This window comes from Mycena indigotica (assembly GCF_014461135.1).
Source record: "Mycena indigotica strain 171206Taipei chromosome Unknown Mind.scaff0013, whole genome shotgun sequence".
In the NCBI taxonomy this organism is placed as follows: domain Eukaryota; kingdom Fungi; phylum Basidiomycota; class Agaricomycetes; order Agaricales; family Mycenaceae; genus Mycena; species Mycena indigotica.
In genome coordinates this window covers 2,601,424-2,614,906 of record NW_023503012.1, presented here as the reverse complement: position 1 = coordinate 2,614,906, position 13,483 = coordinate 2,601,424, and the positions used below count along the sequence as shown (strand labels likewise).

General features: G+C 51.6%; 1 protein-coding gene across 1 annotated transcript; it reads right to left on the bottom strand.

Moving 5' to 3' along the window:
* Positions 1–230: 230 nt before the first annotated feature.
* On the bottom strand, positions 231–6,078 carry MIND_01289500 (uncharacterized protein; the record flags this gene model as incomplete). The annotated part of the gene is made up of 13 exons (XM_037369360.1): positions 231–594; positions 648–817; positions 870–1,335; positions 1,384–1,762; positions 1,807–2,476; positions 2,518–2,793; positions 2,845–3,115; positions 3,159–3,893; positions 3,947–4,083; positions 4,127–4,560; positions 4,619–5,098; positions 5,149–5,751; positions 5,805–6,078. 13 exons carry the CDS (start codon positions 6,076–6,078, stop codon positions 231–233), a joined length of 5,259 nt encoding a protein of 1,752 aa, XP_037214566.1.
* Between the last annotated feature and the right edge of the window lie 7,405 nt (positions 6,079–13,483).

Genomic DNA, 13,483 nt, shown 5'->3' with positions numbered 1-13,483 from the left:
GATGAGTTCATCGGGACGAAATGGCGTCACCATAGGACCCCCGAAAATACGGTCTGGACTTTGATACCTCCTAGGGTCAAATTTGTCCGAACAGGCGACGAAATTTGGGCCAAATTTGTCCGTACAAGTATTAAAGTCCCAATTTTTTTAGGCATCTTTGCGGCACTAGTACATAAGTGAATAAAGTTTCTTCGGCGTGCTTGCCCGCGTCCATTCTAAGCCGAAAAACCCTACTCATCGACCTCCTCCGCCACCTTACGCTTCCGAGCTTGGATAAGCGCCTTGGATATGTTGGCGGGGACCCTCTCAGCGGAAAACAATGTAAAATCAGCATCCGAGAGGGCAACTTGTGAGCTAGTGTGGGATTTCTGTGGTGCCTTAACTAGTGCGAGGATTTGGAGAGATGGAAGATGGGCAAAGGTAGAGGTGTCGAGATGCACTGTCTGCTTGGTAACGGATTGGAATGTACCGTTAGAAAGGGAAAGCTCATATAGCTGGACCCCAACGAATGAGAGGGCAGCGATATTTGATTTGCCGCCATCCACCACAAGCCCATGCTTGCCATATTTTCCAGCCCCGCATACAAGGTGAGGACTATCAAAAATTGTGAGTTTGAGTAAACTTGAAGGACTATGACAAGCGGCCACCAACCTTGAGCCAGATATACGTCAAATGTGTTCCGGGTCACTACATCTGCAGCTACAAGAACCCAATCATGCGGAAGGAGTGGCCGCACAGCAGATATACGCGCTGATTCGATATCGGTCAATCGAGCAACATTGGCGTCAGCAAATAGCTTTCGTCGTTTCCGAAAAGCCTATCAACAAGTAAATTCAAAGTGGCTTCAATTGGACAAAGAAGAATATTACCTCTCTTGCACGAGTTGCCGCCGACGCAGCAGCATTGGCAGCATTACCAGCCGATGTCACGGTAGCAGGCTCTCCCCCAAGAGATTGTGTGCGGAGCGCCCGGTCAATGCCAGTCGTAAGGCCACGGTCTTCAGTCTGCTTCAAAATGGCTCGCATTGACTTGATAAGCTGTCGCTTTGCCGATTCGGAAGCTGGTTCGACATGCACATGAACACGGACACCTTGCGCTGCTTGATGTGTCTGATGCTCTCGTCGTAGAGATACAAGGGCAGAGTAATCGAATTGTGTGGGCTGGGTGAGACGAGTTCCAGCAGTTCCGAATAGACTAGGTATAAGAGAAACTGCTGCCATGCCGCTGATGGGTGTAGTGTCAGTGCTAGATAGTCGGGAAAGATAGTGTGCAATTTCTTGCGCCTCTTCGTCTTCATGCTGGTGGTCATCAACGGTAGGCTGGGAGTATTGCTGACTATAATGAATGAGTACTTGCTCACAAAATATCAGTTTAAGGACGTACACCATCGCATATTGGTCAACCAGTAATGTTGCTGCTGCCATAGACAGTGTTGTTGCTTTAGCGCGACCAGCCGCAGTAGTCGATGAGCGAAAGGACTCAGTGTCGAGTTGGCTGAGCAGCTCATTGAGTTCATTTCCATCTCCTATTGAGGCGGATATTGATGCATTGTCGTCGTTCTCGGAGTTTATGGACTCCACGTCATCTCCAGACCGATGAAGCCAATCTGCGATTGACGGGATTCTTTCGCGACGAAAGCGATCTTGCATACGACGCACAATAACAGCATCGACACCACAAGCAGTGCATAGCGCATTTGCATCTGCTCGAGCTGCTGTGGCGAGTGGCTTCATTTCATCCGTTGTTGGGAAGCTCGAGAGGCCTTCCAAGTTCATTCCACGCGTGTCCCAAAACGTGTGACAGTACCCTCCTGCTCGTGCTTTCCCATCGGATGTTCGAGATCGTAGAATGGCATGTCTAATGGAAATTGAAGCCGAGGTACCATGTACAGGAAGTCGAGGTATGTGAAGTCCTTGACAAGTTGACGGCAAATACCAAATGTGTGTTCGCAGGCCTCGCTGGAGTGTAGCCATGGGAGAAGTGGTGTATCGGGAAAGTCGTCGCGATAGATGATTAAGAGCAACAGGTAGCCTTCGATGATTATTCGTGAGATGTCGAGGCATTCGCGTGAAAGGTGGTGGCGGGCTTTGTCATACTCCGCACAGTCAATAAAGTCAGACCACGCATCAAGAAAATATTTCGCCCGCATAACCATTTGAAAACGGATATGATGAGAGAGGGACCGGTTTTGGTACGCGTCGACGAGCTCGCCAAAAACAAAGAGGTATATGATGGCAAATGGCCAGTCGGGATGGTTTTCGGCGATATATTGGAGGGTGTCAGCAGAGAACATTCGAGTGGCTGCACCGTCATCCTGGCGATCGAGCTTTTCGACATCACGATGGTAGAGCGGGGAGCCCTCTTCAAATGCAACTTGGTAAATTTGAGCAAAATGTGCAATGTGGTTGCCGAGAGTGAGTATGCGAGCACCAGAAAAAAGGTTGTTGCGAAAGGTCTTGAGTGCGTGTTTGGAGTCCTGGATCATGGCAACTTGCTGGCCCCGGAACGGCCAATCACAATTTTGAAGTTTGCACTGTCATCGTCGCCAGGAATCTCGTACTCTATCCTTTGGTCTGCATGCTCTACAAGTAGCCGTTGAATCGCCCTTTCGGACTCTGTTCCATCACATGCATATGAGACGACCCGAATACCTCGCTCAATTAGACCGGTGAGCAGGGTCAGAGAATACGGCTCAAGTTTCTCTGCTGGCCAGTTTTTTGAGCCAATTGGCATGGCATGCAATAAAATTGGTGTCGATCCTGGTGCTTGTACTGAGAGTGTGAAAAGACGAAGCTAAGAGAAGGTCGTCAGACCTGGAACAGGACTTAGAACAGAATATTTTACCTTGGTTGCCTTGTCTAGTTGAGCCTGCTCAATTAGTTTGCGAACAGCATCAGGGTTATCCACGCGGAATGGACCCGAAGAGCTTCCGACCAACATATATGCTCCCTTCTCCGAGTCCCAATAGAGACGATGCGCTGCACACAACTTTGTATCGTCTACACTCAGTCCAACGGGCCCCGTCCAAGCCAGAGCCTCTAAGTGCTTCAACGCGAGCTCATATGTCTGCTCGCAGATAGTCATCGGAAACTTGGGCTGTTTTCCTTCCTTCAAGCTGTCCAACGGTTAGTTTCAACATTTGGAAGACTCAAGATAACGAGAGGATACCGAAGATTGCGTTGCGACTGTGCTGGCAGATGCTCGGAAAATGTACGGTATGCTGCCGGACTTTGTAGGTTAAGAATTTGAGTGAAGTCGTCATATGCCGGCGTAGCGGAAAGTTTTGGAGCCCCACACCCCGACTCTCCTTGTCGTGTTGAGTGACCATGGCTTCCGTCAAACCCTTGAACACTTCATCGTTGTATTCGCCACGCAAGGCACCAAGCGTGTACCGGATAAATGGTGAGTCGCGGCTCTTCCGTTCAATCAGCTCCTTCACACCAATAGCGCGCGCGTAGATTTGACCCATCAGTGGAGAGCGAAAACGATAGGGTGTATGGACATAGTGACGGTCTTCGGGTTTAGGTCGATGGATTGCCGTTTTGAAGGAACGCGACCGGAGAACTTGTTGGCATTCGCGACATGGAGCGGTCCGAAGTGGAGACAGGTCGCAGACGAGTTTCTTGCATGTCCGCGAGTAAACACGGACTGGAAGGGAGTGGTGCTTATTTTCCCAAGTATGTGACTGCTCCTGCGCATCTAGCACCTGGCGACGTTGCTTTGAGTCGAGGCGGCTGAAAAAGCGCTTGAAGAACTGCTTCGACAAGGCTGTAACACTTTGACCGCCACCTCCGGAGACTGCTGTGCGTTCAAGATATGTAGTGACTCGAATATCATCATCCGGTCCAATGCCCGGGCATGGGACGCGAGATAACGTTCTGAATTCAGCTTCCCTATAAAGACATGAGTGCTAAGCTTCTCGTCAATGAATTATTGATGGACCCACTTCCGACTTGCTTTCCCAGCAGACAAATACTCGTCCATACGGTGAGTGTTTTGCGTATGCTTTTTGTACTTCCGTTTCTTGATACCGCAGCTTGCTGAATGCTGTCGCGCTCGTGTCAAATCGTAAGGTTGCTTCCCCTTCATCCACTCGTAACACTTCCGAACAGCGCCATTCAACCACATTTCCGGGACGATACGCAAATTTATCATCGATTTCTGCCATTCCCTCTAGCCAACCCTTGTAGCGCAACATATCCAGGCGAAAGGTACCCTCCCGGAACGCTTGACGAGCATTGCGGGTATGGACGGATGATCGTGCAGTTCCCGTACCCGCCGGCCTGGCTTTTGGGGGTTCGACGTCCGACTCGGAGTCGTCAGGCTTTCGCTTTCGCTTTCGCTTTCGCTTGCCGATGATCTTCTTTGTGGTTCTGCTTGTCGCCGCCATTGTGTACTTCATTCCCGCAGTAAGTGTTGTCTGAGTTGTCGTCGAGACTTGCTGAAGACCATGTTTGAGTGCTTTCCCGATTTTGGCTGCTGTCGCCGACAGAGTACTCCGTTCGGAAGTCGAAGAATGTAGGGATGTGTCAGAGTCATCCCCACCCGTACGACTGGCTGCTGTATTACGGGTAGTCAGTGAAGCGGAATATTGGCCGAATCACTATGCATTACTTACCGTTTGAGGCTTCTTCGTCTTCTGAATCAGTGTCAGGCTCAATAGCCACTTGCTCGGGTGGTAGTGTATGCGCAGCCTCGACATCAGGGTTAAGCAGCTCGTTGAGGTGGTGACGTCGGAGAGATGGGAGTGTGACTGGTGTCGACGTCGAAGACGCTGTCATGCGCTCAGCGCCAGCAGTCGGAGAAACAGTTGTTGGCTCTGAGCAAACACTGGCACACTCCTTAGCCATTCGAATGCCCCAGCGTATTCTGCGCATGACACCCAATTGGGGTTTCCATCCTGGATCACCCCAGACTGCAGTCATGACTGCGTCAGCCCAGCAAACCCCGCAGTTAAGACTATCTGTCTGTTGTCCGATAGGAAGAACATTGCCCATATCGTTCAAGGGGACCATAAACCGTTTTTTCGACCATAGCTGTAGTTTTTGAATGATCTTTCGGGGGTAGACACCATAGCGGCTGTCAAAGAGCGAATCTCCTAACACAATCTCAGTGAAAAAAGCTTGTACTTGACCCAGAAACACTCACCAAAGGAGACCGTCCCATCCTTGAAGTTGGCAGCAACCACAATCCAGTGATTGTTTTGGACATGTGCTGGCGCATAGAGAACATCGATATCTTCGCGGTAGACCTGCTCCTCAATCCTTCTCATAACGGTGTCTCGGACATGCTCGTCATCGTAGCTGTGCTGAATCGAGGTTTGAAGAAGCTTGTTGGTGAAAAGCAGTGGCGCGAACAGCACTCGAAGACCGGATTTTGGGCGTTCCATTTTCAGTCGTTCGCGCATATGATGTACTTGAAGCGCAATTTGTTCCTCGGACAGCCAAGCTTTGCCAAAGAATCGGATGAGACTGGTTGTTTGAAGTCCCGTCGTCCCAATGGGCTCCTCCCAGCCGATTTTCCCTAGTAACCCTAGCATCTCCTCCGCTGCCTTTCGTGTCACCTCTGGCGCATCAGGCACCGCTTGGCGACGCAGATATGTGAAAGCAGACCTCCATGACGCTTGGGTATCGCTTATTAACCCCAGCTCAAGCCACAACTTGAGAGTCCAGAGGGGGAAGCGGTCTTGTCCGTCATTGCATCGTGGGTCAACAATCGACTGATATCCGTCAAGCCAAAACTGACCCAACGCTGCAAGTAGCCGTTGAATGACCTCCCTCGACGGAAGAGAGCGAAAAATGTACTGCTGATAGAGGTACAGGGGGCGTCGCGACTGAACCAGCTTGCGACTGACCCGCTGACAATGTCAGACGAGCGCGAAGCATATGGCAGTTGGAGCGCGATGAATTCTGCAGCGGGGAGGTGGGTCGGTATAGGAAATAATGGGAATTTGAGGCCGGTGGGGAGGCTGAGGAGCTCCGAACGTGCTGCAACGAGGGCATCGGGTGGTTTGCCCATCCAAGACTGCAGGTCAAAAGACACTGAATCTGCATCTATATCAATGAGCTCGTTAGACATTTTGTATGCACCAGATGAACGCGCGTCGACGGCAAAAAAAGAGAAAAAAGTGCGGAAAAAGCCCCTATGCGTGACACACGATCGGTCGTCATGATGCGAAGTGAGCGCGCAACAAACCTACAATGCATGCGCAAAGCTTAGCTGCAAGCAATTGTTGCCAGTAGAATAGCAGAGAATAAGATATTTGCATTGTTGACAGCTCCATCGAGCATCTGAGCTCATGAGGCCGGCGCTAGCAGTCACTTACATCTCTCTTGGAGGGTAGCTTGTAGTGACCAGAAGATGGTCCAAGGGCCAACTAGACACGCTATTGTCAGGAAAGGGAGTTTCATTGACGGTGGTGGTGAGTCAGAAGAGAGAAAGACATGAGGCATCGACACGTCGCTCGGCTGCTCGGCGCTGTCCGGCGGCGAATGATTTACGTCTATTTACGTAGCATCAAAAGTATACTACATTAGACTGCATTTTGGCCAAAAGAACAAGACATAATGCGATACTAGATAAGATGGCCTCAATTGGCAGAGTTTGGCGCAAGTTGGCGCACTTTTGGCGCCTCGGATCCTCTCAGATCGCCCAAATATGTCCGCACCTTATCACATAGTTACCGGACCTCCAGACCAAATTTGTCCGAACTTTGCACCAAAGTTTTGGGCACTTTTGGACCCAATTCTGTCCGAATTTGTCTCCAAGTCCAGACCGTATTTTCGGGGGTCCTGTCACCATCAATCACGGATGGCACTTCTGGCACGAAAGAAGGCCAATTCTTCCCACCCTTTTTCTTCCTCCCCCCCCATCTCCTCTCGTCGTTCGCCCGCTCCACACATCCCCAGCCACGTCAAGGGCAGTTCAATGCACTTCAAGTGTTACTCAGGCTTACCCTCAACATCTCGCTTCAAGTCATTCAAGTTCGCAAGTTCCGCAAGCATACCAGCAAGTCGCAAATTCACAAGCAGCAAGAGCGCAAGTGCTGGGCCTCTGCGTTATAACTCACCGCTCCCACCCCCGCCATAACCCATCCTTCCCCCTGGCTCCCCCATCGTGGATTCACTTCCCCCCTATCGCTGTCCCCTTCCATGCCAACGCCAGTCCCGGCTTGTCTAACGCCACATTTGGTCTCACACCCACCCAACACGAATACGAAGGGGGAGGAAATGGACAGCGTAACGCAACCCGGTTGTGTGCGGCGTGCTCCGGGTCCCGGGAGTGTCACTGTGAGGCACCCTGTTTCAAGGGTTGAATGTAGGGGGGCATGTTTCGGGGCTACACGTAGGTGTTTAGTCTGCCAATGTACATGATATCGTTGAATAATACCGCTTCGTTGTTATATATCTGTGTAAAAGCCTGTATGAGTACTATCCGGCTGGTATTGTGGGTGTTGCAACATATCGTTCTGGGGCCAGAATTCGTTCTGGGGGTGTTCTGGATCCCTGAGCGCATTATGCTTCCAAAAGTAATTCTGGGCCCAAAATGTGTTTTGGGCTACTGGGTGACCTGGGATGTCTGGTCCCAGACCGCCCAGTAAAATGTAGTTTTGCTGATGTAACGTGTCCTACTTATGCACACTGTAGATGGAGATTTGCGTGAGTATCCTCACTTGTGGGCGTTACCGGGTTTTGAACACAACACAACAGGATACAAGAAATGCACATCATCGCCGCAGAGCTGATCTGCAACTTCGCTTTCATGCCCGCTGCTGATGGCGTCGTTCACGCGCGACTAGGGACATTTCTCATGCCGACGGACTCGACCGGGCGGAAGTGTGCTTTGTTGAGAGTGAAAAGGGAAGCTTCAGATGTGTCGACACAAATATGAATATTATTATTTTGTTACTAGCCTGAGCCTGAGGGCCCCAGATATCAGAATACTTCAAGTTCGGGGGCTAAAATGTATGATTTCAAGTAAAGCGTTAGACAGTTTCAAGTTGGGTTATTTGATGTTCATAGACCAGATCCGTGTTACATGAACTGGTATAGTGCTGTCCAATTATGATTATGAATACGAAATTTTCATAATTTATTCATATTCATAATATATTCTCCCTGCTGGAGCATATTATAATTGTATTCATATTCATAATCATAATCGAGCTCAGAATATGAATATATTCAATTATATTCAAGCTACACAAGTTTGTACATAGGGCATATAATCCACCTTATCTTGTGGTTTATTCAACCACTCCTTGGTTATGCTTGCTTCTGTCACCAGTTTTGCAGTCATTGAAGCATACATATCTGTCATCCTATGCTTGATGCTGTAGAACAGGCACTCTACAGAGATACTCCTTGCAGCAATGACTAGGATTAATAACATAGCCTGGATATCCGACAATAAAATATTAACCTAAACAAAACTCTAGATTAATCATGATACCTTTATACCCACCAAGAGTGTCATCAAAGTTTGGGGCAACAATGTAAAGGTCAACTTCAGCCCTCTGTCAGGGCTGGATACAGATGTTGTTCTGCCTGATTTACTGCTAAGAGTCATTGATATTGCAAAGACTGAGTTTGAAGATGTTGTCACTGCTTTATAGTAGCCTGCTACAGAGCTAGTACTTCTGGCTGAAGGGCTTGCTGGTGTATTTGAATATGGTCAATTATGGCCAGGGTATAATATATTATATTCATAATATATTCATATTCATAATCACTCATATTCAATGGGTCTGAATATGCAGAGGGCATAATATAATCATATTTATTCGAATATATTCAAAATATATTCTAGCATAATATAATTGTGGACAGCACTACATGAACACATTGTTAACAAACTGCATTTCATGGGCCTGGCCACTTTCGTTGCAGCAGGTTCCACTTGTCAACGTCGGTGAAGCACCTGTGCGGGTTCCATCGTAGGAAGTCTTCAAGCTCCGCATATTTGCTCCAGTTGCGCATCGTTTGCAGTCGAAAGAATTAAATTTTGTTAGAAACTTTTAGCGCCGGGAATTAATTCTGAGCTAGAAATTGCTAGTCCTAAGTTGTGTACTGTACTTGTGTAGTGGGATTAATCCTCCCCAATTAATTCCAATGTGCAATTAATCCTACCTTGTATGTGTAAATCCTGCCTGTGTTAAATCCCCCAGGATTAATTATGCCCTCAATTAATCCTGCGGGACCTTCCTCATAACCCAACTTGAAGATTCATCCAACCCAGAATTAAATTCCGAAAATTAATCCTAATCCTGACTTCAGAATTAATTGTGGCACCGCACAGCAAAATCGTGACATTAAGATTGTAGGACAGTTACAAGGCTATTTCATCTCTTCTTTGGCGGACGGCTGTCGTCATCAATACCCACCTCTTCTTGTGTGCGCTTTCGGGCGCGAGTCATATGCACTGTTGGCGTAGTAGGTGCCACACGAGTTAGGCTACGACCACCACGACCGTGACCACGGCCACGGCCACGATGGACTGGTGTGGCTGGTGGTGGGGTTAGACGCGAGCTTCCGAATAGCTGCCCAAGATGTGCTGGAGCTCCTTGGAGTGGTGTCACTGGAGGCGAAGTAACCACTGGCAGAGGCGGCACAGGGTCACGGTATTCGGTGGTGGAGTAGTCGACTGTGGAGTTGTGGGCGGGGTCACAGGGGGTGGAGTCGAGGGAGGCGGGGTCGAAGGAGGCGGTGCCACGAGTACCCACCCGGGGTTCCCATGCATCAATGTCTCTGACAAGAGACATGCAATGATGAATCAAGGTCTGTGGTTGAGACCTGCCCATGATGCATCATTGTGTCTCTGGTTCGCTGGGTGATCTTCCTGGCATTGGCAATGTGGCCGTTGTATGACAACCTTCCTGTCAGCGTCCATCACTGTGATCAATATCCGTCGCCACCGCCATCAACGTCGTCGCCATCGCCATCAACGACGTGAACAAGGTGTTTGTAAATAATCCTAAAAAATCTGAAAAAATTGTGGCATCTAGGGACGTGAAATTAAATGCACGAACGATGGTTTCTCGTGACGAATTCGCGGCCAAAAGCACTCAAATCCCGATATTACCCTCTATCTGGGCACCAACAAGCCACTGGTTGGACCCAATAGGACGCGTGCCTGCCTAAACCATCCACCACTCTGTTGTCTCCTTCTGAGTTGACCCCCCCCCTGCCCGCCGGAGGACTCCGGCGGGAAACCCGCGCACATCTCGCCCACATGTTCTACCTCCAACCAGCCAGCCTCGGCCTCGGCCTCGTCCCTCCCCCCTGGCTTTGTACATCACCTGCTCACCCCCGACAGCCTTCAAAGCTTCCGCCCGTTCTCCCCGACAGCGCTAGCCCTGGCCGGGTCCCCGGTCCAGGGCCAGCCCATTGCCACGGCCGTCGCCGTTGCCCTACCCGGCACACCATCTCCCCGCAAAGCTCTCTCCCTACTCTACCTGGACGCGGACTCCAGCTTTGGGGACGATGCGCTCGCTGGTACTAGCACTCATGTGCGATTCCCGATATTGGGGATCCAGGAATCACGCCGCGCGGTCCGCTTTTAGCGGGACTGTTTTGGCTAGAAGCTTCCCTGGCACATCCCGGCCTTTGCCAGAGCCAATCGCGTGCCGTGCCGGGCGTTTGTGCGCACCTTCCGGGCCCATCCGGCATGCTCCAGTGGGCCGCCGGGCGTGGCTACAATGCGCTTCTCCGCCTTGCATTTTGTTGTAATGTGGACCCGGAGGTGGTCAACGGTCTGCCGCCCTGCCCCCCAGCTGGTTTTGAGCTCTCTGATCTTGTCCATCGGCTCACTTACTTGCTACATACTTGCCGCGGCACCGGCCCGGTGCCCGCTTCTGGCATCCGCATGCTTCCGGGCAGGCACTAGTGGGTCGTATGGACCCGGATCTGGCCTGCATTTCGTATCCCCATGGTACCCATGCCCCAGCCTCTCGATCCGAGCTCACCGGGCGTTGTCTGCTGGCGGCGCCGCGGCAGCTCACTCTCCCCTGCCATGCAGACCAGTCCCTCCGAATGCACATTTGCACAGCGCCCACTGCCCGCATGGCCGCCACCAAGCTCCCACCATGTATCCTATATCACAGAATGTAGGATACTTGCAGCCTGTTACTTTGGGAGCTTGTCCAATGGTCCTGCTCCGCGCTTGGTCAGGCCGGCAGTTTCCCCTCGACTCTACAACAACCACTCGGAATACTAGGGCCAGGGGAGGCACTAGGGCCATAGTCCTGCTTATGAATATGTAGACAAATCCATTAGTAGTAGTTCATAATAATAGATGAAGTTCTTCAACAGTGGTTGGAATTTAGTAGTGGTCTGCACCAGTACTTCTGCAATATACAAGTTCGGATAAAACTGCTGGATTTTCATTCAGAAATGTGTACATAGGCGGGGGCTAACTACCAGACACAGATGGTATAGATCTCCTTGCATAGTTGGGTCAATTGAAGTCATCAGCGTTGGTTTACCATGCCCCGATGCTGTGTCATCAGCGCCGTGTCATCGACACCGAGCCATGATCAACGGCGGCTGTCATCGCATAGTTGCAAATGGGCAGATATATTTCGCCGCCCACCGCCGCCCACCAGCCGCCCACCGCCGCGTCACCTTACCCCATCGCCGCCCACCTGTGTCACGCTGCCGCCGCAGTCACACCAGGGGGTGGGCGGCGGGGTGGGCGGCGAAGTGCACGATGTGACGTAATCCTGCACTTCGCCGCTCGCCGACGTTGATCAATGCCAGTAGGACTCTGGGCGTTGGCGCCAAGTGCTGGTCTTGCAGCGCTAGATGATGGATCTGTGTGGCAGACACTCGCACTGACAGCTAATGTCGTCTCCGTTAGCTCTGGGGCCGCGGCGGCCATGTTCGCGTGCCGCCCAGAGCGCCCGCCTAGGGGTGGGCGGCGAAGTGCTCAAATTTAGTGTTTTGAGATTTTGGTTGGATTGTATACTCTTGGGTGCTCTGTATACAGCAGTGAAGACCCCGATGCGTAATTTGTAGCCAATGTGCTGCTATTCCCATTCTAAGTAATGACAAATTTTTAGGGATTGTTGAGTTGATGTGTTATATTAGATGGATAACCCCTCAGCTGGTAGAGTTGAAGTGTCCAGCAACTAGATAAGGCATGAAAATCTAGTGGTCCACATTCTACTTACGGTATACAGCATATACTAGTACCGTCACCGGGTAGCCAAATCTCCTCCTCGGTGCCGCCTCTTCCGCCGTCCCCTGCAGCTGCAGCGCCATCATGGGGCTGGCCAGCGTCCTCGGGTGGGCCTGCTGCTGTCCCGCGCAGCACCATTGGAAGAACGTGCAGACGCTGAGGCCCTGGTCGTATATGCGGGGGGTTGGTGAGTTTGTATGCGAACCAATATCAAGAGCGCAGTCATCGCGGCTGCGAGACATCGAAGAACTCCCGCCGCTCATGCCAAAAAGCCGCTGACCCAGCCGCGAATAAGACGCCGCATAGCCATAGCTGGCCATATGCGCAGGGCCATTCCGCCAGCGGGTTGTGCGCGCAATGCACGAGGCGCGGGCTACAGGGACGGTGTCACGGTGCGTGAGCGCGCGGCGTGGATGCCTGCAGCCCGGGATGTCTCCCGGGAGAAGGTCGAACTCTCGACAAGATCTGGGGCCGCTCATGCCGCCGCGTACCAAGCGGCGGCGATAGCGATGGAAACCTTGTCGGCAAAAGCCGCATTCTTGGAGTCAAGGCGGGCAATGACTGAGGATGGTGGTCGAGCGTTGCGCGGCGATCATGTGCGCTGGACACCACGTCGCACCCTGGCGTTTGCAGCCGGATGTATATCGCCGCTTGCGCTGCACACCGCCGCTGACCTAGAAAGATGCTCGGATCCGAGCCGCTCCAAGTGACTGGGCCGCGCACCATTCGCCGCCACAGCTCATGGTGAGAGCTAGCTTGCTGATCGTAGTGCCCTGTCAGTAGCGAGAACGAGTGCAGTGTTGCGACTTGCTGCGGAAGAGGAACTTGAAGGCGCAGCGCAGCGGCGGCGGCAATATAGTAGTGCTGCGGTACGATGCAGATGGCGCTGGGACGTGCACCACTGGCATTCACCGCCGCGGATTAGGTGAGAGCACCAGGGTCGTCGTTGGATATGCTGCTCAAGTCCTGTGAAGACATCAGCCTGGCATGTGCGATGATGCTCGACACCCAGGCATTCTGTGTGAATAGCTACGCTGCTCACTCGGAGTCCTTAACCAAGTAGGCGGTGCAGTGGGCGGCGCGAAGCAAACCAGATAATAGCGCCGCAGCTACCGTCGGTTTCGTGCAAAGCAATTTGGCATGCCGATCCAGATGGGTGATGCCGCGGGGTGGCGGGGCTCGGACTCGAACACAGCTTGACGTCCGCGCAGTCTAATGCAAGCAGCTTAGCGTTGTTGCAACAAGAAGCCGCAAGTAGGTGATGCACGAGAGACTTGGCAGCATAGCGGCGACGCTACATCGTCGC